Source organism: Aegilops tauschii, chromosome 5 (assembly GCF_002575655.3).
Source record: "Aegilops tauschii subsp. strangulata cultivar AL8/78 chromosome 5, Aet v6.0, whole genome shotgun sequence".
Taxonomy (NCBI): Eukaryota; Viridiplantae; Streptophyta; class Magnoliopsida; order Poales; family Poaceae; genus Aegilops; species Aegilops tauschii.
This window is the reverse complement of record NC_053039.3, coordinates 198,160,718-198,182,572: the sequence shown is the minus strand read 5'-3', so window position 1 is coordinate 198,182,572 and position 21,855 is coordinate 198,160,718. Positions and strand designations below refer to the sequence as shown.

Genomic DNA, 21,855 nt, shown 5'->3' with positions numbered 1-21,855 from the left:
GAGCTGGGCTTCAGTTGATGTACCGCAAAAGGTTGTCTCGGAGCTTTTACAGGATAGGCTCACCGCCTGGGCCGATGAGGGAGTGTTCGGATCTGAGATCGAGATTGGATCCGTGAGAGCAACTGTACCAAGGGCCCGTTCCAAGATCGAATCCGGGGCATGGGCGGCGGTGTCGACGGGCCGGTCTGACATCTGTCCTAGGGCGGTGATCTTGCCGTGGCGATCCGTGGCATTCTCCGAGCTGCCGAGCCGAACAGCTCGCCGTAGAGGGAGATCCTCTATCTAGCCTAAATGGCCTGTTGTATCGACGAGTAGCGTGAAGCTGCCGAAGACAAAGAGCAGGCCTCGGACAAAGATGTCCCCGTAGCCGGTGTTGTCGACGATCCATAGATCCGCCATCGAGCTGGTGCGATCACCTGGTGGGACCTATATGGGCCACCAATGTCGGTGCTAAACCCGGCAGATCTCGGGGTAGGGGGTCCCAAGCATGATGATCAGATCTAGGTGGTACCAGGGGAAGTAGGGACACGATGTTTTACCCAGGTTTGGGCCCTCTTGATGAGGTAAAACCCTACGTCCTGCTTCTTATTGTTGATAATGATGGAGTACAGAGTAGAGATTGATCTACCTCGAGATCGTATGAGTATTGTCTAAGCTCTAAACCTTGCAAAGGTGAATGCATGTGTCCTCTAAGCTGTAAACCATGCGGCTTATATAAACGCCCGGGGTACCTAGGGTTTACAAATGGGCGGTTACAATCTCTAGAGATAAGCACGCCTGTTGAAGCACGCTTAAAGTGAACGCCAAGTCTTCAGGAGATCTTCATCTTGATTGCTCCGAGGGCCAGGGCTGATATGGCCACGTCAACAATCTTCAGTGAGTCCTCGACCCGACCCATTACTAGCGGGCCGACCTGGCAAGCACCCCCTAAATCAGGACACCAACACTTGGATCCTTCAAGTCTTGAGTTTTCGTGGCAGTTTTGGCTCGACGGCTCGTTGGTTTGGCAAAGGCAGAAAGGCGGTAGAATGAGGAGGGAGGGCTTCTTGCTTGGCAAGAGTCGAAAAGGAGGGAGGTCAATATTTTTTTTGGGGGAGGGGGAGGGTTTACTGACAGAGTGGGGCTTAGCCGAGCTGAAAGAGGGGGGGGGGGAGGGGGGTTGGCGAGTGGAAAGGTGGTGCAGATGCTGGCTAGGATCTTTCAGCAACGAGGGTGTCCATTAGCGAATAAATTAGTTCGCTGGGTTTGATCAGCCAGCCTGAACTAGTAGTTAGCCAGGATTCGTACTCATGTGAACGATCACTGGATATTCACCTATTAAATTAAATTAAATTATAAAATTTGTAACTACTCCACCTCTTTATAAAATCTATCTTTCTTTTGATTCCAAATCTCAATCGCAGTCTTCCTACCAACTGCATTCTTCAAATCTTGGTGCTTTCTCTTCATTGGCATGGCGTTCAATCCCTTCAATACCCACCACTTCATTTCTAGATCTCTACCGCCCAGATCCATAAAGCGTCACCCTATATGGCGATGCTATTGATGTCAACCTTATCAACGTCACGGAAGCTCTAACAACCTCCAACCAAGACTACTTTGTCTTCATCTTCATCGTCGGTGCGTCGAACTGTGAACTTAAAAACAATAGACTAATTTGTATTTAGTTTTGAGCTTATATATTTTATTGCTGACAAACAAATCCTGCTTGCCTTTTCGCACCGATTATTTGTCCTTTTTGGTTGAATGATGACTTGCAAATAGGAGATCACAAATTTCATTTCCAGCCTAGAGGGAAATCCCCACCCCTCGCCCCCTGCCTTCACATCTCTCTCTCCTCCAACCCTTGTCTCTGACTCTCTCTCTCTCACTACCCCCAAAGCAGCAGAAACAGCAGCAAGCGCCAAGCGAGCAGCGAAGCCGATTCCCCAAATCGCCTCCCACATGCAATTCCTCGCCTGAAGAAACCCTACCTTACTCCGCCGCCGCTGTCGCCGCCATGTCGCTGCCACCGGTGGACCCGCCGGAGTGGCTGCGCACACTACCAGTGGCGCCGGAGTACCGCCCCACCCTCGCCGAGTTCGCTGACCCCATCGCCTACATCCTCAAGATCGAGCCAGAGGCCTCTCGCTACGGCATCTGCAAGATCGTCCCCCCGCTCCCCTCGCCGCCCCGCGAGGCCACCGTTCAGCTCCTCAAGGCCTCGTTCGCCTCCAATGCGGCCGCTTCCGCTTCCGGCGACGCTGGCCCCACCTTCCCGACGCGGCTCCAGCAGGTGGGCCTCTCCACAAAGAACCGTCGCGGCGCGAACCGTCGCGTCTGGGAGAGCGGCGAGCGCTACACCCTGGAGGCCTTCCGCACCAAGGCCCGCGACTTCGAACTCCCGAGGCACGCGATACCCCCGAAGCACGCGACGCCCCTCCAGCTCGAGGCGCTCTTCTGGGGTGCTTGCGCTGCGAGGCCATTCAATGTCGAGTACGGCAACGACATGCCGGGGTCCGGCTTCGTCAAACGGGAGGTGCTAGACCTGGACACTGACAGTCCGGTAGCTGCGCCCAGGGACGTCGGCGAGACGGAGTGGAACATGAGGGTGGCTCCGCGCGCTCGGGGCTCGCTGCTGCGAGCGATGAGCCGGGACGTGGCTGGCGTCACGACGCCGATGCTGTATGTGGCGATGCTCTACAGCTGGTTCGCGTGGCACGTGGAGGACCACGAGCTGCATAGCCTCAACTACCTCCACTTCGGCAAGCCCAAGACTTGGTACGGCGTGCCCCGAGATGCCATGCTTGCCTTCGAGGATGCCGTCCGTGTCCATGGGTACGCGGACGACCTCAATGCCATCAGTGAGTCATCTGTTCCACTATGCTTTTATTGTACTTCTGTTTCTTGCTTAGAAGCGCTTGAATTCTATTTGAGTTGCTTGAGAAGTCGTAAGTGTTTCATTCTTGACTTGTAGAGTCAAAACCTTGTTTTGAATTGTCAAATTCTGCTGCCAATTGGGGAGATAACTGACATTCGGTAGTGTCAGGCTGTCAGCAACTTCAGATGAGCAATCTGCAATTGCAACAATGTGTAAATTAACCAGGAACCAGTGCCCTTCAATATGCAATTTATGGCTCTGAAAAAAGAAACATACTAGCGAATATGCGATCTGGAAACTGAACTAAGCAAGTAGATACAATAGATACTTTAATTTCAAATTGAACCATTGCAACCTCAATGATCATAGGAGGTTGCACTGCGACACCCTGGTAGGCCGGGGAGGGTCACGGCAGTGCACAAGCTGTGATTTGTGGGTAGGGACCGAGAGACAGGTGAGAGATTTAAGAAGGGTAAGTTGAACTTGAGAAGGGAGCCTATGCATGCTCGATTTGTTTGGTAAACTGACTTTTACTTTCGTATGGATGTGATGTGGGGGCAGCACTACACAGCTTGGTGATCAACTCTGTTGGGAATATTGAATAATAAACACATAACACGGTGTTTACCTCCGTCCCTATCTCTCCCTCCTTGGCGCAACTGCGCCAAAGCCCAAACATCCTCGCCCTCGCCCTCCACCTCTCATAACCCCCCTCAGAAACTCAGCATGTGACAGACCTATATGAAATGAAAGTGCACACTGCATGCACCAAGGATATGTCTATCAATCAAACCATCCTTCGTAGTAATGAAATCTAGTCTGGCTCCAAAACCTGTTTCGGACTTTCAAGGTATCTTAAGCTTCATAAAATTGGGGCTACTAGATTGCAGAACATGTAGGATTGGGGCAATAACATACATGTTATGAGCAGCAAGACATCAATGATAGCGGTTGAACAAATGGCATTGTGTGAGGATGACATAGATCACCGATTTTGTTCTGTGGGTATCTGGCCGACTGATTATTTGTGTAGTACCCTCAGAAATCATGATGCTGCACGGCTTCCTGCGTTGCTGGCAAATTCAGACATAGGTATGTATTACCCAAAAAGGCTTTCGCCCCGCTTTATATATAAAGCATACCGCCCAAGCCACACACAGGATACACGAGTTCATCCGCACGCACGCACAAGGCGCGAGAGTCCACAAACGCACGCACACACATAACGAAGGTACCAAGGTTAATGCTGAGGGCACAACTCAACAAGCCCGAAAAAGGAGAAAAAAAGGCCGGCACACCGGAGAGAGCTGAAAGCCTAGTCTGGCTCTGGAGGAGGCGGCGGAAGCGGGGGCGCCACGTGGAAGGCCATCGCTCGAAGGTTGGTGATGAGGGTGTCGATGGCGTTCCGGTCCTGGAAGCGGCTAAGCGGCCGCCAGAGCTGCAAGAAACCACACATTTTAAAGATGGCGTCAGTCGCACGTCGAAGAGGGGCACGCTGGATGACAAGCCTGCTGCGCACGGTCCAAAGCGTCCAAGCGAGAACCCCAACACACCTAATGTGGCGGTGCCAGGGGGCAGAGGCCTGGATTTCCGCCAACAAGTCAGGGAAGTTGGTGTTGCACCAAGTTCCACCAACAACGTCGCGGAAGCAGGACCACAAGAACTGAGCGGTGACGCATGAGAAGATGTGGTTAGCATCTTCCGCCACGTCACAAAGGGGGCACAGACCGTCACCGGGCCCGTTACACTTGCGCACCTCAACCCCTGAGGGCAAGCGTCCTCGAATCCACTGCCAGAGGAAGATCCTGATCTTCAAGGGGAGGCGGATGTCCCAGATCAGACTAAACGGCTCAGGGGCCGTGGAAGGAGCAATCGCTTGATAAAGGGACTTGGTCGAGAAGCGCCCCGAAGTCTTGAGGCGCCATGAGACGGAGTCATCCGCGTTGTCGACGTTTAGAGGCTGAAGAGCGATGGCCTGAAGGAGAGCATCCCATGCAGCCACCTCGAGGGGGCCAAAGGGTCTACGGAAAGCGAGGCGCCCTAAGTCAATAAGGGCCACCTCCACGGAGACCCGAGGGTCAGCCGCGATGGAGAATAGTTCGGGGAAACGGGCGGCGAGGGGAAGATCCCCCACCCACCGGTCAAACCAAAACAGGGTCGAGGAGCCTGAGCCCACCGAGATGGATGTACCAATGCGGAGGATTGGCATGAGCTGGATCACAGCCTGCCAGAACTGGGATCCGCCTAAGTGCTGGCAGAAGGCAAGGGGCTGGCCACGAAGGTATTTGGATCAGATGATGTCCAACCAGAGGCCACCCTCCCCGTTGGCTATCCGCCAAAGCCAGCAGGTCAGGAGGGCGATATTCATGCGCCTAGAGGACAGGATCCCAAGGCCTCCTTGGTCCTTGGGTTTGTAGATCTCCGGCCAACTGACCATATGGTATTTCTGCTTATCCCCCTCGCCGGCCCAGAAGAATCTGGACTGGTATTTGGCTATCTCTTGATGCAGCGTCTCATGTAAGCTATAGAAGCTCATCAGGAACCAAAGGAGGCTGGAGCAGAATCACCCGGGCAGCCTTAGATAGCCACCTGCCCCTCTAGGGTTCAACCTGGTGCTGCATGCGGGTTACGGCCGGGCGGAGATCCACCACTGTCAGCCTAGAATCGCTAATGGGAATCCCCAAATAAGTGATGGGGAAGGAGCCCAGTTTACAGTTAAGCCGGTCAAGCCATATCTTGGCACTCCTCCTGGGAGTAGCCAAGGATCATCATCTCGCTCTTGTCGAAGTTGATCGTGAGGCCCGACATCTGCTGAAAGCAGAGGAGGAATTTAAGGTTGGCGATGTCGGAGTCCGAGCCCTCGATCATGATGATGGTGTCATCCGCGTACTGTAGGAGGGAGACCCCTCCCACCAGATGTGGTACCACCCCTTGGATATGTCCAGTAGCCTTGGCCTTATCAAGAATAGCAGCCAGGGCATTGACCACCATATTGAATAGGAACGGAGAGAAGGGATCGCCCTGACGGACCCCACATAGGGTGGGGAAGTAGGGTTCAATCTCGCCGTTGATGTTTACCGCGGTCCGACCGCACGAGACTAGCTGCATGACTCGGGTGACCCAACGATCGTCGAAGCCCTTGCGGAGGAGGACTTCGCGAAGGAAGGACTACCGAACCGTGTCATAAGCTTTATGGAAGTCAAGCTTCAGGAAGACCGCACGCTGGCGTTTTGAGCGGACTTCGTGCAGGACTTCGTGGAACACCAACACCCCATCGAGAATGAACCAGCCTTGGATGAAGGCGGATTGATTGGGGTGGGTCACGGAGTTAGCGAGCAGGGTCACCCTATTAGAGTGTCAGGGCTGTAGACTAGGAAAACAGATTCAGTTACCTTACCCTACTAGTGAGTCGGTGTCTCAACGTCCTTTTGATTTAGTCCATTCTGATGTATGGGGTCCGGTTCCCTTCGCTTCGAAAGGGGGCCATCGATACTATATTATTTTCATACTCGTTACACTTGGCTTTATTTTATGATTTCTCGCAGTGAGGTTCTTTCCATCTATAAGCATTTTGCTGCCATGGTTCACACTCAGTTCTCTTCGCCTATTCGTGTGTTCCGTGCTGACTCCGCTGGCGAGTATATTTCCAAGATGTTGCGTGGTGTTCTTGCTGAGCAGGGCACTCTTCCTCAGTTCTCTTGTCCTGGTGCTCATGCTCACAATGGCGTGGCTGAGCGAAAACATCGCCACCTTCTTGAGACGGCTCGTGCGTTGATGATTGCCGCTTCTCTTCCACCTCATTTTTGGGCCGAGGCTATATTCACCTCCACCTATCTCATCAACCTTCAGCCGTCCGCTGCTCTCCAGGGTGGTGTTCCTTTCGAGCGTCTCTTTGATTGTTCTCCTGATTATTCGACGCTTCGCTTGTTTGGTTGTGTTTGCTATGTTCTTCTTGCCCCTCGGGAACGCACCAAACTGACCGCTCAGTCTGTTGAGTGTGTTTTCTTAGGCTATAGTGATGAGCATAAGGGCTATCATTGTTGGGATCCTATCGGTCGTCGGATGCGTATTTCTCGGGATGTGACTTTTGATGAGTCTCGTCCCTTCTACCCGCGTCCATCTTCCTCGACCTTTTCTGTGGAGGATATCTCTTTCCTTACTTTTCCCGACACACCTATCCCTCCAGTTGAGCCCTTGTCTCTCCGTCCTGCTCACTCTACTTCTCCACCTCTTGTGGATTTGCTGCCACCATCTCCCACGGTTTCCTCACCTCGCATGTCACCAGATTCTGCACCTTCATCCCCGGTGATTTCTTCATCTCCACCTCCTGATTCTACCTCGGCTATTCCTCCTCGTATTCTTCCATCTTTGCCTCAGTATTACACTCGTTGTTCACGTAATGTGGATGTGTCTGCTGACGTGCCGTCCTCCTCGTCTCAGCCTACCTATGGCTTGCGTCCTCGTCCGCTTTCGCCTGTTGATCGCCTTGGTTTTTCAACCGCTGGTGCTGTTGTTCTTGAGCCGACTTCTTATCGTGAGGCTCTTGTTCATCCTGAATGGCAGCTTGCGATGGCAGAGGAGATTGCTGCTCTTGAACGCACTGGTACATGGGATCTTGTTTCTCTTCCTCCAGGTGTCCGTCCCATCACTTGTAAGTGGGTCTACAAGGTTAAGACTCGCTCCGATGGTTCTCTTGAGCGTTACAAAGCTCGTCTTGTGGCTTGTGGTTTTCAGCAGGAGCATGGTCGTGATTATGATGAGACATTTGCTCCTGTGGCCCATATGACCACTATCCGCACACTTCTTGCCGTGGCCTCTGCACGCCACTGGTCTGTATCTCAGCTTGATGTTAAGAATGCCTTTCTTAACGGTGAGCTGCGTGAGGAGGTATACATGCAGCCACCACCTGGGTATTCTGTTCCTGATGGCGTGGTATGTCGTCTTCGTCGCTCTCTCTATGGCCTTAAGCAAGCCCCCCGCGCCTGGTTTGAGCGTTTTGCCTCTATGGTGACTGCCGTTGGTTTTTCAGCGAGTGCTCATGATCCAGCATTGTTTGTCCACCTTTCTCCTCGTGGTCGGACTCTTCTTCTTCTCTATGTTGATGACATGATCATCACTGGCGACGACCCCGAGTATATTGCCTTTGTAAAGGCCCGTCTTAGTGACCAATTTCTTATGTCCGATCTTGGACCTCTTCGCTACTTTCTTGGGATTGAAGTCTCTTCTACCTCTGATGGCTTTTTTATATCCCAGGAAAAGTATATACAAGATCTTCTTGTTCGTGCTGCTCTTACCGATGAGCGCATTGTTGAGACTCCAATGGAGCTCAATGTTCACCTCCGTGATACTGATGGTGACCCCTTGCCTGATCCGACGCGTTATCGTCATCTTGTTGGGAGTCTTGTCTATCTCGCCGTCACTCGTTCGGATATCTCTTATCCGGTTCATATTCTGAGTCAGTTTGTCTCCGCTCCCACTTCGGTTCACTATAGTCACCTCCTTCGTGTTCTCCGATATCTTCGAGGCACGATCTCTCACCGTCTATTCTTTCCTCGCTCCAGTTTTTTACAGCTTCAGGCCTATTCGGATGCTACGTGGGCTAGTGATCCCTCATATCGCCGTTCACTTTCTGCTTACTGTGTTTTTCTTGGTGGTTCTCTCATTGCCTGGAAGACGAAGAAACAGACTGCAGTTTCCCGTTCAAGTGTAGAGGCTGAGTTACGAGCTATGGCTCTTTTGACGGCAGAGGTGACTTGGTTACGGTGGTTACTTCAGGATTTTGGTGTTTCTGTTACTACACCTACTCCGCTCTTGTCTGACAGTGCAGGTGCTATTAGCATTGCGTGCGATCCTGTGAAGCATGAGCTCACCAAGCATATTGGCGTTGATGCTTTCTATGTGCGCGCTGGTGTGCAAGATCAGGTTATTGCTCTTCAGTATGTGCCTTCCGAGTTACAGTTGGCGGATTTTCTGACGAAGGCCCAGACTAGAGCGCAGCATGGCTTCTATCTCTCCAAATTCAGTGTTGTTAATCCACCATGAGTTTGAGGGGGGGTGTTAGAGTTATATATATATAGCCATGTAACCTTTCGTATTTACCCTATTGTATAAGGGGTTTTCTGCATATATTCCACACCTGTACATGTATATATACTGGCCTATGGCCACCTGGAAATCCAAGTTGCATATTCCTAACAACAATAAATAGGCCATGCACCAGAATAGGTATTGAAGACCAACTACAACATCGTTACACTAATGCAAGAACAAGGGAGGAAGCAATGGGATGTGTTGGAATGGACAAGGAGGTTTTACTTGCCTAGAATCCACACTTGGTACATTCTCATACCTTGCTCGTATCTCACGTCATCCCCGGACCCTATCGCGAAGAAGCTGAACACTGGAAATGAATCAACAGATGCAACTACGCAACGATCCAACATGCTCATGATATGCAATGTTATGTCATGGCAAGTTACGATGCTTGAATGGTCTAATGCAATCAAAATGCAATTAAACTAAATTCCATATTTAAAGAATAGGGCTCAATCTTGTTTAGCTACTCAAACCACTTTAAATGTCTTTAACAGGAGTGATCATGATAAGATGATGACGGAAATGAGTTCAGAAAGTTAATGAGGAAGGAATGAATTATATATAGCAATTCCAAAGTCCACATATATAAAGAATAGGTTCAATCTTGTTTAAGCCTAAACAACAATTTTAAATGTTGTTATGATGCATGAGAATGACTTAACGAGGTTCTATGCAATTTTCTGAGCAATTTGACATATAGTATGACACGTCACATTTTCATTGCCATGGAAGCACATTTTGTTGCCACGACGGTGTTTCCGGGGTTCCGGCCGCAAAAAGCCTCAAGTGTGTTGTCATGTGTGCAAATTGAGCTAACGGTGCATAGTGGTGACACGGAGGCCACAAGCTCAAGACAATAGAAGGTGCGAACGTCCAATTGGTCGATCCATTGCTATCATGCACACAACCGTCTCGGGTCGTCACCTTTGTTGTGTGCGGGTGGGGCGGATTGGGTTCGGTGCGGTGTAGTCATTCGTGTGTCGTAGTCGTACTTGGCAGAGGTCCACGACGGTGGTAGTCATTTGGGCGTTGGTACCCAGACTTGGTGAATCTCCAGATGGTGAGGAACTTGGCCCACATAATAATTATGAGGCCCTAGCCAAATCAGCCAAGGTTTATGAAGGGCATTTTGGACATTTGGCATAATTTAAGGTTTTAGCCCTTTAAGAAAAAGTTGAGGGTTGATTAAATCCTCATTTCAAATTAAATTGGATGCAATATGAATGCAATGCTTATGAGATGAACATGATGCAAATCAATGACTGCGGAAAGTGTTGGTCCTGGGCTGTTACATAGTTTAACCTAACCACCACATCAATACACTACCTTGCATCCCTCTCGCATCCTTCACGAGGTAGGATCCCCAAGGCACTCACACCTAAGCAAGTTTATTAAATTATTAGTTAAAGTTGTTCTACAATTAATTACAAAATCTCCAAGTCGTCCATAACCATAGACATGACTATTTGAGTAGATTTAAACCTGCAAGGGTGTACCATTTTACCCTATTGCGTGTCAAACACTCTTAATGCCATGTAGTCAACACACATGGGGTATGCCCACAGAGTGAGAGTGGCCACGACACTTCTCCTACGCAGCAAACAAGTCCAAGGAGCCATCCAACTGAGTTTTACCTGAATCGTGAGTCCGACCGAAGCTCCGAGACCGAAGCTCCGAGACGGACCCAACCGTTGTGTCCTGGGCTAAGGTGGCTAGGGCCTGCATGATAACCCCCTGTCCACTTCACAATTCCTATGTGTATGCAACGGCCATCCAAGCATTAAAGTCATCATAACTTATGGTTTGAAGGAAGTATTCACATTTCATTGGACTGTATGAGTTCCTGATTACATGTTTGCAACTGCATGTTCAATCCCGGGTTTAAATATGATCACAGTACCACAGGATCATCACGAACTAACTGCAGTTTGTAGCTCTTGGTACATTTATACAGGTTTAGGGACCTGAATGTGCAATTCATAAGTTGAGGGAGCCATGTGACGCGCACACAAGTTTAGTGACCTATGGTGCAGTTGACTCTTGATAATTCTTCCAACAGAGGCCAGCTTGCCTAGTTTAAATTATCTCAATTCTCAAAGCAATATTAAGCACATAGCTGACATCCATTTGTCTAGAGATCATTTGCTCCCTCCATTCCGATGAATAAGGTGCACACACATTTCAAACTTCAACTTTGACCATCAATTTAACCAACCAAATGTAGATTATGTGTGACAAAAGTTATATAGCTGGATTCGTATTCAAAAGAAGTTTTCAATGATATGATTTTTAAGTCACATAACTTATATAATACTCCATATTGGTCTAACTCGCAGGCAAAGTTGAATTTTGCAATACGTGCATGCCTTATTTATTGGAATGGGGGTAGTAGTACATAATGTTTAATATTCGTGGAAGAATGTGTATATTATTTTTAGGAAATGTATTTATTCTCCCCGGCCTCTGCATCCCTCATTCAATGCTTATTACAAAGAGATGTGTCAGGGGGATGACCCCCGTGTAAGCAAATCCAGACCTAACAATCTTCCAAAACAACGGGGAGGCAAGCGCCCCGCCATCCGGCTTGCCCTGCCATCCGGCTCCGGGCTGGCTGGGCGGGGCACCAAGGCTTGACCCGGCCGAGCCGGCTCCCGCTCAGGCCGACCGACGGGCGGGCGTGGCTACAGTGCACCTATTGTCCCGACCAAAGCAGGCGTGGCTACAGTGTGCCCCGAGGCCACATCCCGGAGTCCTCGGCGGCGACCTGGTGCGGTCCTGTAGCAAGTCGGCGCCCACCACCCCGTGACGCGAGCAACGGCGTGCCACAGATCCGCGGCCCCCGCGGGACTCGTGTCCAGCGGGTCTGGCAGCCGGCGGGACCCGTGGCCGGCTCGAGACGATGACATGAGGGCCCCGTGCCCATGTAACAATTACCATTGTAACCCTGGGGGGCAGGTCTATAAGACCCCCCCAGGAGCCCTCCATCCGGGGGGTTCCATTCCTTTTCCACACACACACACACACGCATAACCAGGAGAAGGAGAGAGCTAGCTCTTCTTCCTCCTCCCCTCAAACAGCTCCAGGAGCGCCTTGTATTCACCTTGTGAGATCCATCTAGTAGATCCAGCAGGACTAGGGGTTTTACATCCCCCGGAGGGCCCTGAACCTGGGTACATCGCGAGTCCCTCTCCGCTTGTCCCCGATCTCGCATCCGGAACCCTCCGACGTCCTCCGGCCCCAACCACGTTCGATAAGCCTACCCATGGCATTTGCCGTGAGAACACCACGACAAGATGAAACTCCTATCTTGCCAAAAGGAGGGCAAGATAAAAACATGGACCAACTAAGACAACTCATGCCAACAAAACTACTCTAAACACTCAGGGAGCCTACCGTCCAAACTGGGACGTAAACTACTTGGTAATCCACTCGAGCTTCTTTGCATCAAGCTCCATCAGCACAAGGTGCTGGGCCTTGTGTAATAACGTCCATAACAACAGCCAATTGGTACATGCGATTAGCACCTGCATACAAGAATGACCATTTTTCTTGTAAAAAATGGCGTCATTTCTGCATAGCCAGATAGACAAAAGCACCGCTGCTGCCCCAACTAGAATAAGAGATCTTAAAGATTTATCAACCCCCCTTAGCCAGGACCCAAAAATATGTGAAATAGTATGGGGTGGGGTGATATTAAAGGCTAAATACACAGCTTGCCATGCAATACGTGCTAGACAACAATCAAAAAAGGAATTTTGAATGGTTTCTTCATAACGGAAGCTACAACGAGTATCCCCTTGCCACATTCGTTTTACTAGATTATCCTTAGTATAACTTCTCGGTAGAGGAACCAAAGGAAAACTTTTATCTTCAACGGTAATTTAAAAAAAAAGGCAGCCCGGTGCACATAGCTCTCGCTTGTGCAGGGTCCGGGGAAGGGTTCGACCACTTTGGGTCTATAGTACGCAGCCTTTCCCTACATTTCTGCAAGAGGCTGTTTCCAGGACTTGAACCTGTGACCTCATGGTCACAAGGCAACAACTTTACCGCTGCACCAAGGCTCCCCTTCATCAACGGTAATTTAAGACGCCACAAGCTTCTCAACTTAAACTTGACCCTTGTATACATCGAGTGCACAGAAACAGGCAAGAAGCGTGAAGATCCCATTTAAATAGGTCCTGGTCTGTAGTAAGCTGCACATCTGCAACCTTTAGGACAATCTCATTTCTGTCCACCAAATGCTGACGAATGACGCAATGAGAGCCGTACGAAAGTCAGACCTGTGAGTTCTCTACTCCAATAATCGCAGGAACAGTGGCATCCCTGTGACGGACAATATTAAATGACTTGGGCTACAAAACCGGAAGAGGCTTATCCCCAATGCATTTATCCTCCCGGAATCTAATTGATTCACCATTACCTAGAGAAAAAAGATCCAGATTGAAGAAAAGTATCTTTAACCTTCATGAGACCCTTCCAAAAGTGGGAGTCCGTTTGCCTTTAACTGCCATGAGTGAGTGGATTCTACCCCAAATATTTATTACATAAGAGTGACTGCCACACTCCGTCCTTGGTTAGCAGCTTAAATAGTCACTTACTTAGAAGGCACCTATTTTTGACTTCTAGATGGGTGCCGAGGCCACCCTGGTCTTTAGGAGTACACAAAATCTCCCCACCATGCTAAATGATACTTTCTCTTATGTTGATCCGGTTGCCAAAAGAATCAGGAGCGATAATAATCTAACCTCATGCGAACCCCCTTGGGTATCTCCAAAAAGGACATCATGAAGATGGTGAGGTTGCTCAGCACAGAATTAATCAAAACCAAGTGCTCATTGTAGGGAAGAATCTGTATATTATAACTTGCTAATGGGCCTTATGTTACTGCATGCAGTGGCCTTTCAAACTTTAAATCAGAAGACGACCGTCTTGTCCCCTGAAGTGCTACTTTCTGCGGGAGTTCCTTGCTGCAGGTACGGGGACATGGTTTAACATTCTTGTTTGTGATATTCTCTTGGTCATTATTTGAGCATTGGGCACTATTGATAGATACTTCTCCAAAGCAGATTGGTTCAGAACCCTGGAGAATTTGTTATCACCTTCCCTGGAGCTTATCATTGTGGTTTTAGCCATGGTAGGCCATCAATCATGTCTGTATACATTGAATGCATTTCTATAAGTTATCTGTTTGCTCCTGCATGTGTGGATCTACTTCACTAATTATTGTAAAGAAGTGTTCTCAGATACTTAGAAATGGAATTTTGAAAAGCTACTTTCAGTAGGTGTTCTTATGATTTTATTCAACTTTGTTCGTCAGTCAGATGCTGCAGTAATAGTATATATTGTTATTACTGATTTAGATGACAACCATTCGTTATAGCCGTTATTCTACACCTGTGATGAAATGTTTCAATTTATAGCTTCTTTTAGAGTTATCAACAGTGGGCTTGCACTCACTTGAAATAACTTTATTGGTGATTATTTCATGATAATTGACCATGATGTTTGCATCCGTAGGCGAATTTGAAAGAGTTAACTGCTGTAGACGGTAGGCCTAGTTTCTTGTAATAACACAGTCCCAAATTGTTGGAAGAGGGATGGCAGTTTTGACTGGTCAGGGTTTGTAATTTCATTTGCGGATGTGGATCACATGTATTCATTTTTCCAACTACCAAATCACTGCTACATTTAAAGTTTGGCATTTAATATGTGTCTTCTGAAGAGTTATGAATACTAATTATTGTAAATGATTTCGACCCCTATGATTGAAACAATGAATTTATTTAACTATTTCATTTTCACAGGATTTAATTGTGGGGAAGCAACAAATATTGCAACTCCTCTCTGGTTGCAGGTGGCCAAAGAAGCTGCAATCCGGAGGGCTTCAACTAATTGTGGTCCAATGATTTCTCATTATCAGCTGCTTTACAAGCTTGCATTGTCATTAAGTCAAAGGTGTGCTGCAACGAATACAAATATCATTCTTTTTTGTCATATAATTTTTTGTTTATGCAAGAATACTGAACTGATGCATTCTCTTTATATCTTTTTAATTTAAGTTACACTAAAATAACTAGATATATTGTTGGAACTCAAACGACTTATGATGGATGCATTACAGTTTCATCTGATTAAACTAGTCTATTCAGTTATGACACAGCCTCCTCTTCAAAATGGACAGTGAATGTGAATTATCTTTGCGATAATTTTGTAGAGTTATATTTATGCAGTTGGTTATATTTTGGAAAATTATTTGCTTGTTATAGGGAACCTAAGGATTTCCATACTCTTCCAAGAAGCTCTCGATTAAGGGATAAGAAGAAGAAGGATGAAGGAGATACAATGGTGAAAGAAAAATTTGTTGGAAGTGTGATTGAAAATAACAATTTGCTTAGTATCCTTCTGGATAAGAGTTCTTGTATAATTGTTCCTGAGACTCCATTTCCTCCTACATCCTTTCCTACGATGATGAAACCTGAACTCACTGTTAAACAAAGTTTGACGGGTGGTCACTGTAGTATTAGTCAGCAAGCAGTGCACAATATGTCTGTTGATGTGGCACTAGACAAAAGTATAGTAGTAGAGAACATGAGTCACTCTCAGTCAGTTACTGAAGCATCTTTATCTGCATACAACAGAAGAAAGCTTTATGAAACAAAATATGGTGAACTTGGCACTGCTGCCTTCTGTTTATCACCATCCAAGTTGCAGAGTGGAGTAACTGATAAAGATAAGAGAGGTGGGCTCTTAGATCAGGGGCGGTTGCCGTGCGTTCAGTGTGGCATATTAAGCTTTGCTTGTGTTGCCATCATTCAACCTAGAGAAGCGGCTGTCCAGTTTGTGTTGTCTAGAGAGGGCATCTCATCGAGTGCAAAACCGGGAGAAGTTAGTGAATCAGATGGTATCTCAAATTGGATAACCAAAAATATTGAGATAGTTCCTCAACAAGGTTAGTGCGACTTGATCTTTACCCCTACACAATCTCATGTGCATAATAATCACTTTTACCCCATATAATTTTTTTCCCCTCCATCGTGTCATTTCTAAATATTGTACTGGTTATGGTATTGTTTTTTTTTTGATCCAGCACATATCATCTTAATCATCTTTCTGATTTTGGTCAAATTGGAGCTAAAAACAGAAATAGCGTTGCATTCAAAGTAGTGTTTTTGCACTATGAGAAGTGATCGATCTGCTAAAGTTTTCTTGTAATCATAATATCAAACAATGAATGTTATGTTTTGAAATTATTATATTTGTATGTGAAAGGTGCAAGTGATAAAAATCATCAGTGCTTCTTTTTTAGTTCCTGATTTCCTACAGCTGAATGGAACTAAAGGATAAGAACTATTATGATGAAGTGTGTTTCATTTTGCATACCTGGAAGACTTGATATAAATATCATGTCTGTTTTCAACAGGACAAGCTTCGGAAGCACTTAGCGTAAGTTTAGCCCATGTATCTGATCGGTGTGGACAACTATACAGCAGGAACAATAATGGATCAACCTCTGCTCTAGGGCTTCTAGCTTCTACTTACGGATCATCAGACTCTGAGGAGGAATCAAACCAAGGCAAAGATAATCAGTTATTGGAAACATCAGTTAGCTTCTCAAGTACAGTTCAGCGTCAAAGATCAAATTCGCACTTGTATGAAGAGTGTTGTGAAGCCAAAACCACAACTTCTTTGCTGAAATCTATAGAGGATAATAGTACGACAATAACTCGATGTGGTAGGGACACAGATATCAATCATTTAGCAAAGCTGAGAGAGCAAGGAACAACCTATGATCAGTGTTCTGTCTACGTTGATTTGGCTAATGATCTAACCATATCAGGTGTAAAAGCCTATTCAGATACTCATGTAACCACAGCTAAGTCCTCAATTGAACCAGATGTGTTGACCCAGCTCAAGTACAACAATGATTCTTGCAGAATGCATGTATTTTGTCTAGAACATGCTTTGGGGACATGGACACAACTTCAGGAAATTGGTGGTGCTAATGTTATGCTCTTGTGTCATCCGGGTATTAACACTGTTCCATAATCTCTTGAGTCCTGAGTTTGTCCTTCACTATGCTATCTTAAACAAAAGTCCAATTTTGAATCTATTGCAGAAGTTCAGTTTTCAACCTTGGAACCTGAAATCGGTTGTTTTAATATTGAAATACTGAACCAGTTTTATATTTTACGGCTAGAAACAACCAATTTTTTTAGAGTTTAAGGTAGAAAAATGATTTTCTGTGATGGTTCCGGGTTGAAAAGTGGACTCTTTTCTTTATCTTTAGATTTTGGGCTTGTACAATAGGATTTGACACTTCAAATATTTTCTTGTTTGACTGTTTTGTGTATGCACCTTATTGGTGATTATAGATTTGAGACTATCAGTCAGATGGTAAACTAGGCATGAGATGTGGGGAGATTCAACCTTAGAATTTATTCAAATAGACTGACACCCTTGACGTTGAGCATGTTATTTGAGCAACTACAATATTTGGTTTCCTTTCTATATTCCCCAAAAATATATTCATACTCATTGCAATTTTCTTGGGGATATCTCTGAATTAGTATGCGGGTATGCTGAAAGGGATAAAGTATACAGTTTTTATTAAGTGAATAAAGTGTGAGCTTTTTTTTAGTATGGAATAGTCATATGATTCCATAATCCTAGGAGTGCCTTCCTGCTCCTCATATCCAACATGTTTGTGTTATACCCTTAATATCATTTTAAATATACTTAAGTAGTACAGGATACTCCAAAGAGAAACTTGATGTATTTTCCTTTTTGGTCCATATTTTTAGCACAATTGCTGTACATACTCTGTTGTATGGAGAAGGCCATATAGTAACAAAGAGCTTCAGTTACATATTTTTCATCAAATTCAGTATGGGGTATACTATATTCTCAACAACACTTCAATATTGCTACGAAGGTGCAAGGAGAGTGCTTCAAAAGCTTCAGAGCTTTCATAGGCACTGTCCTTGTTTTCTTTCTGGAAATATAGGCTATATGTATAATGTTAGAAGAGCTATTTTTTAGCAATCTTTGTAATATTATTGCTAGAGTCAACAGTGTTTTTAGTGGACGTCAATCATGTATTCCATGTAAAATGAAGTTGTTCTTGATTAGTGATTTACGTTGCATTTTCAGAATATCCTAGAGCAGAGTCAGCAGCAAAATTCATAGCAGAAGAACTTGGTTTGAAGCCTGATTGGAAAGATGTAGCTTTTGAAGAAGCAACTGATGATGACATCAGAAGAATTCAGTTGGCTTTGCATGATGAAGATGCTGAACCTGCAAGCAGTGACTGGGCAGTTAAAATGGGTATCAATATATACTACAGTGCAAAACAGAGCAAATCCCCGCTTTACAGCAAGCAGATACCATACAATTCCATCATTTACGAGGCATTTGGCCAAGAAAACCCAGACAATTTGACAGATTATGGACGGCAAAGATCAGGCGTGACAAAGAAAAGAGTGGCTGGATGTTGGTGCGGGAAAGTTTGGATGTCAAACCAAGTCCATCCCTTTTTAGTTCGTGAGCACGAAGAACACAATCGTGCTATAGTTTGCAGCAAAGTGATGCTTGGTGCTAATTACCATGAGATAGTATACGATGAACCATCGCTTACATGTAATACAATGGTTGACTGTAGCCCATCAAAAAGGATATCCAGAAGGAAAGGAAGGGACTCTATTGAAAAATCTGGAGCCAGAAAGAAGAGATGCTCCGCCAATGATGAAGCCATTTTACATTGCAGTAGCCTTGGGATGAACTCTAAAACCATCAGCGATCAGCCTAGAAACTTCGATGATCATGACAAACATGAAGGAGGTAAAATTACAGAAGCACCAAGCACTCAGCAATATCAACAATATACCTTGCAAAGCATGAACATGAAGTCAAGTTCTAACAAGCCAAAGGATGATAAAGGAAACCGCAATTTTCTTGACCTTTATGATGAAGCTAATGACGTGGACTGCTGGTTTAACATAGATTCTGGAGATAATGCTGCAATACGACACTTGGAAGACAGTCGACAACAAGAACTTGGTACTGTGAAAGCTAAATCTCCAGGTAAATTGCAAGGTAATATGAGAAAATCGAGCAAGTGCAAGGCGAGAGATGATTCTCTGAATGGAGACAAGAAAGTGCAAAAGATGAATAAGAAATCAATTTCTAGGAAGCAAAAGGACGTCGAGATAAATACACAGTTTCGAGAAGAATACGAGGGAGATAACAACTGGGAGGAAGTTCCAGAAGGAAAAGATCATGATGTGAAAGAGGAATCTAGAGCCAAAACACGAAATGGTGAGGATGATAAAAGAAACAACAACTCTCATGAACTACATGATGAAGATAATGATATGGATTGCTGGCATGACATACAAGGCGGAGATAACGCCACAATGGGAAACTTGGATAACAGTCCAGTACAAAGACTTGAGGCTGCAGAAGTGAAATCTGGTGGTAAATTGCATTGCTGTAAGAGAAAACCCAGCAAGGGCAAGGCAAAGGATGATTACTCAAATGGAGATGAGAGATTGCAAATGCTGAACATAGAATCAATCTCTAGGAAGCAAAAGAGTGATAGCCAGTTTGATGAAGGTTGTGACAGAGATAACGCTTTGAACTCTTTGCTTAATGATGTGGATGAAGCCACACGAGAGAACTGTTATGAAGTTCGGGAAGAAGAAATGGATGGCATGGAAGTGAAGCCTAGAGGGAAGGTGCAAACTGGTAAGAGAAAAACCAGCAGATGTCAAGCGGGTGATAAAGCAGCAAAATTTCCTTGTGATATAGAAGGGTGTGACATGAGCTTCAACTCACAGCAGGATTTGTTGTTGCACAAGCGTGATATTTGTCCTGTTAAAGGATGCAAGAAAAAGTTCTTCTGCCATAAATACCTGCTCCAGCACCGCAAAGTGCACATGGATGAAAGACCACTCAATTGTGAATGGAAGGGCTGCAAGAAGACATTCAAGTGGCCATGGGCTAGGACAGAACACATGAGGGTCCATACGGGGGTGCGACCTTACGAATGCATGGTACCTGGCTGTGGTCAGACATTCAGATTTGTGTCGGATTTCAGCCGCCACAAGAGAAAGACTGGCCATTCCAGTGGTAAGAAAAATAAGGAGAGTACATAACTTCTAATCCCTGTGCAGGAGTGCAGGTTCTTTCTCTGAAGGGTATGCTGATTGAATAACTGCATCAGATTCCATTTGTCGTTGGATTAACCTGCATTAGGAGTCTAATTCATTCCATTGTTTACTGACTCCGCATAATGAGTCAATTTTTCCAGTGCCTTGGGTCCAACTGGCCTGTTGTTGACTGGGGTTATTCCAAGTCAATTGTATGTGCTTTAGTTTATCGCCAACGCTTGGGGAAGTTCCTTTTGTCATCATGGTTAAATTGACATACTTATCTTGCTGTCTGGTGGCATTCAGTTAGTTGTTCGTTATTATTTTCCTATTTATTATTACAAATTGCAGCGTAGGTAATAATAATGTGCACGCTTATTACTATGCTACATCTTTGTTTTTTCTTTTTCAAAATATTGTCAGATAGATCTCACTTTCGATAAAGGGTATTTTTATCGGGTTTGCTATGATTCAGTCTGAGTCCAGGTCCGTTAGAGCCATGTGCGCTAAGATCCATGCATTTTGTGCGTTGGCTTTTTCTTTTTTGGAGAGAATTTTTGTGCGTTGGCTGAGGCTGGAATTTGGAACATTCCAAAAAGTGGGAGATCCAACTACAAGGAAACAGGCAGTCTGGTACATATTGTTATGGTACCTTTCACCTTTTTTTTTGACATGGGAAACATCTCCCGTCCTTTCTGACTCTTTTTCTTTTTTTATATGGGAAATTATCCCAAATGACAAATGAAAGTAATCAGTTTGAGCTTGATTAGTCCTAAACACAATGTGAGTTTTTCTTTTGACTTAGTCCTCTGCGGTGAGTTAACGGGAATGGATAAGAGGCTCAGCTGTTCGTGTTTTTCTCGGGCAGATCGCGTGGCCCATCCCATCCAGGTTTGTGGGTGTTCTTTCTTGTAATTCGTTTCATTTTTCGGATGAGTTTAAAAAAAGTTTCAAAAAAGGATGAGTGATGGACTTTGTTTTTAACATGCAACAGTGTTTTCCTTGGGCCCCAAAAAAAACAGTGTTTTCCTTGGATCGTACTACAACACATGCCCTTTTTATTGTGTGTGCTGTCCTTTTTAAAACTGTTTTTTGTTACTCAATTTTTGTTTCTTTTTAAATTTTCATTTTCATTTTATTTTGTTTCCTTTTCTTTTTTCTCTTTGATAGTTTTCTCTTTTTTACCAAATTATTTTTTTGTCATTTTCTTGGTGGTTGGAGAATTAGTTAAATCTTAGCCGATTCGGTACCCGTGGATTCTAGACATCAAGTTTGCGTGTGGTTAGATCCTCAAAAAAAAGTTTGCGTGTGGTTTTTTTTAGAAAGCAACATGGCTTTATAACTCGACGTGCGGGCAAATCGCCCACAACACAATCGCCCACCCGGGCAGGTACATCCGCTTCCCATTGCATACAGTGGTCAGGTTCACACAAGCGACCAATGCTAGCTAGTTCATGAGCGACAGAGTTCACGCTACGACGACAAACAAAGATATAAAAAAGAGAAAACCAAAGCTTCAGTTGGTACTTCATGTCCTCGATCATCGCTGCATATGCTGAAGAGTCCATCTTGCGCAGGTCCAACGCCTTCGCCAGGAGTTGCGAGTCGGTTTCAAACACTACTCGAACTAGGCCGAGCTTAGCTGCCATAGTGATTGCATGGGACATAGCTACAGCTTTCGCCGCAAAAGCATCGCTTACGTTGTCTTTCCTCCCAGCCCGAGCACAAAGCAGGCCCCCTCCTTTGATCTAA

The 21,855-nt window shown here is 45.7% G+C and overlaps 1 protein-coding gene across 1 annotated transcript; it reads left to right on the top strand.

Moving 5' to 3' along the window:
* Positions 1-1,796: 1,796 nt before the first annotated feature.
* On the top strand, positions 1,797-20,426 carry LOC109786857 (lysine-specific demethylase JMJ705). The gene is made up of 7 exons (XM_020345422.4): positions 1,797-2,843; positions 13,851-13,929; positions 14,023-14,090; positions 14,761-14,911; positions 15,223-15,905; positions 16,377-16,982; positions 18,107-20,426. The coding sequence occupies exons 1-7, from the start codon at positions 2,000-2,002 to the stop codon at positions 20,107-20,109; spliced, it is 4,434 nt and encodes a 1,477-aa protein (XP_020201011.1). The 5' UTR covers positions 1,797-1,999; the 3' UTR covers positions 20,110-20,426.
* The last annotated feature ends 1,429 nt before the right edge of the window (positions 20,427-21,855 follow it).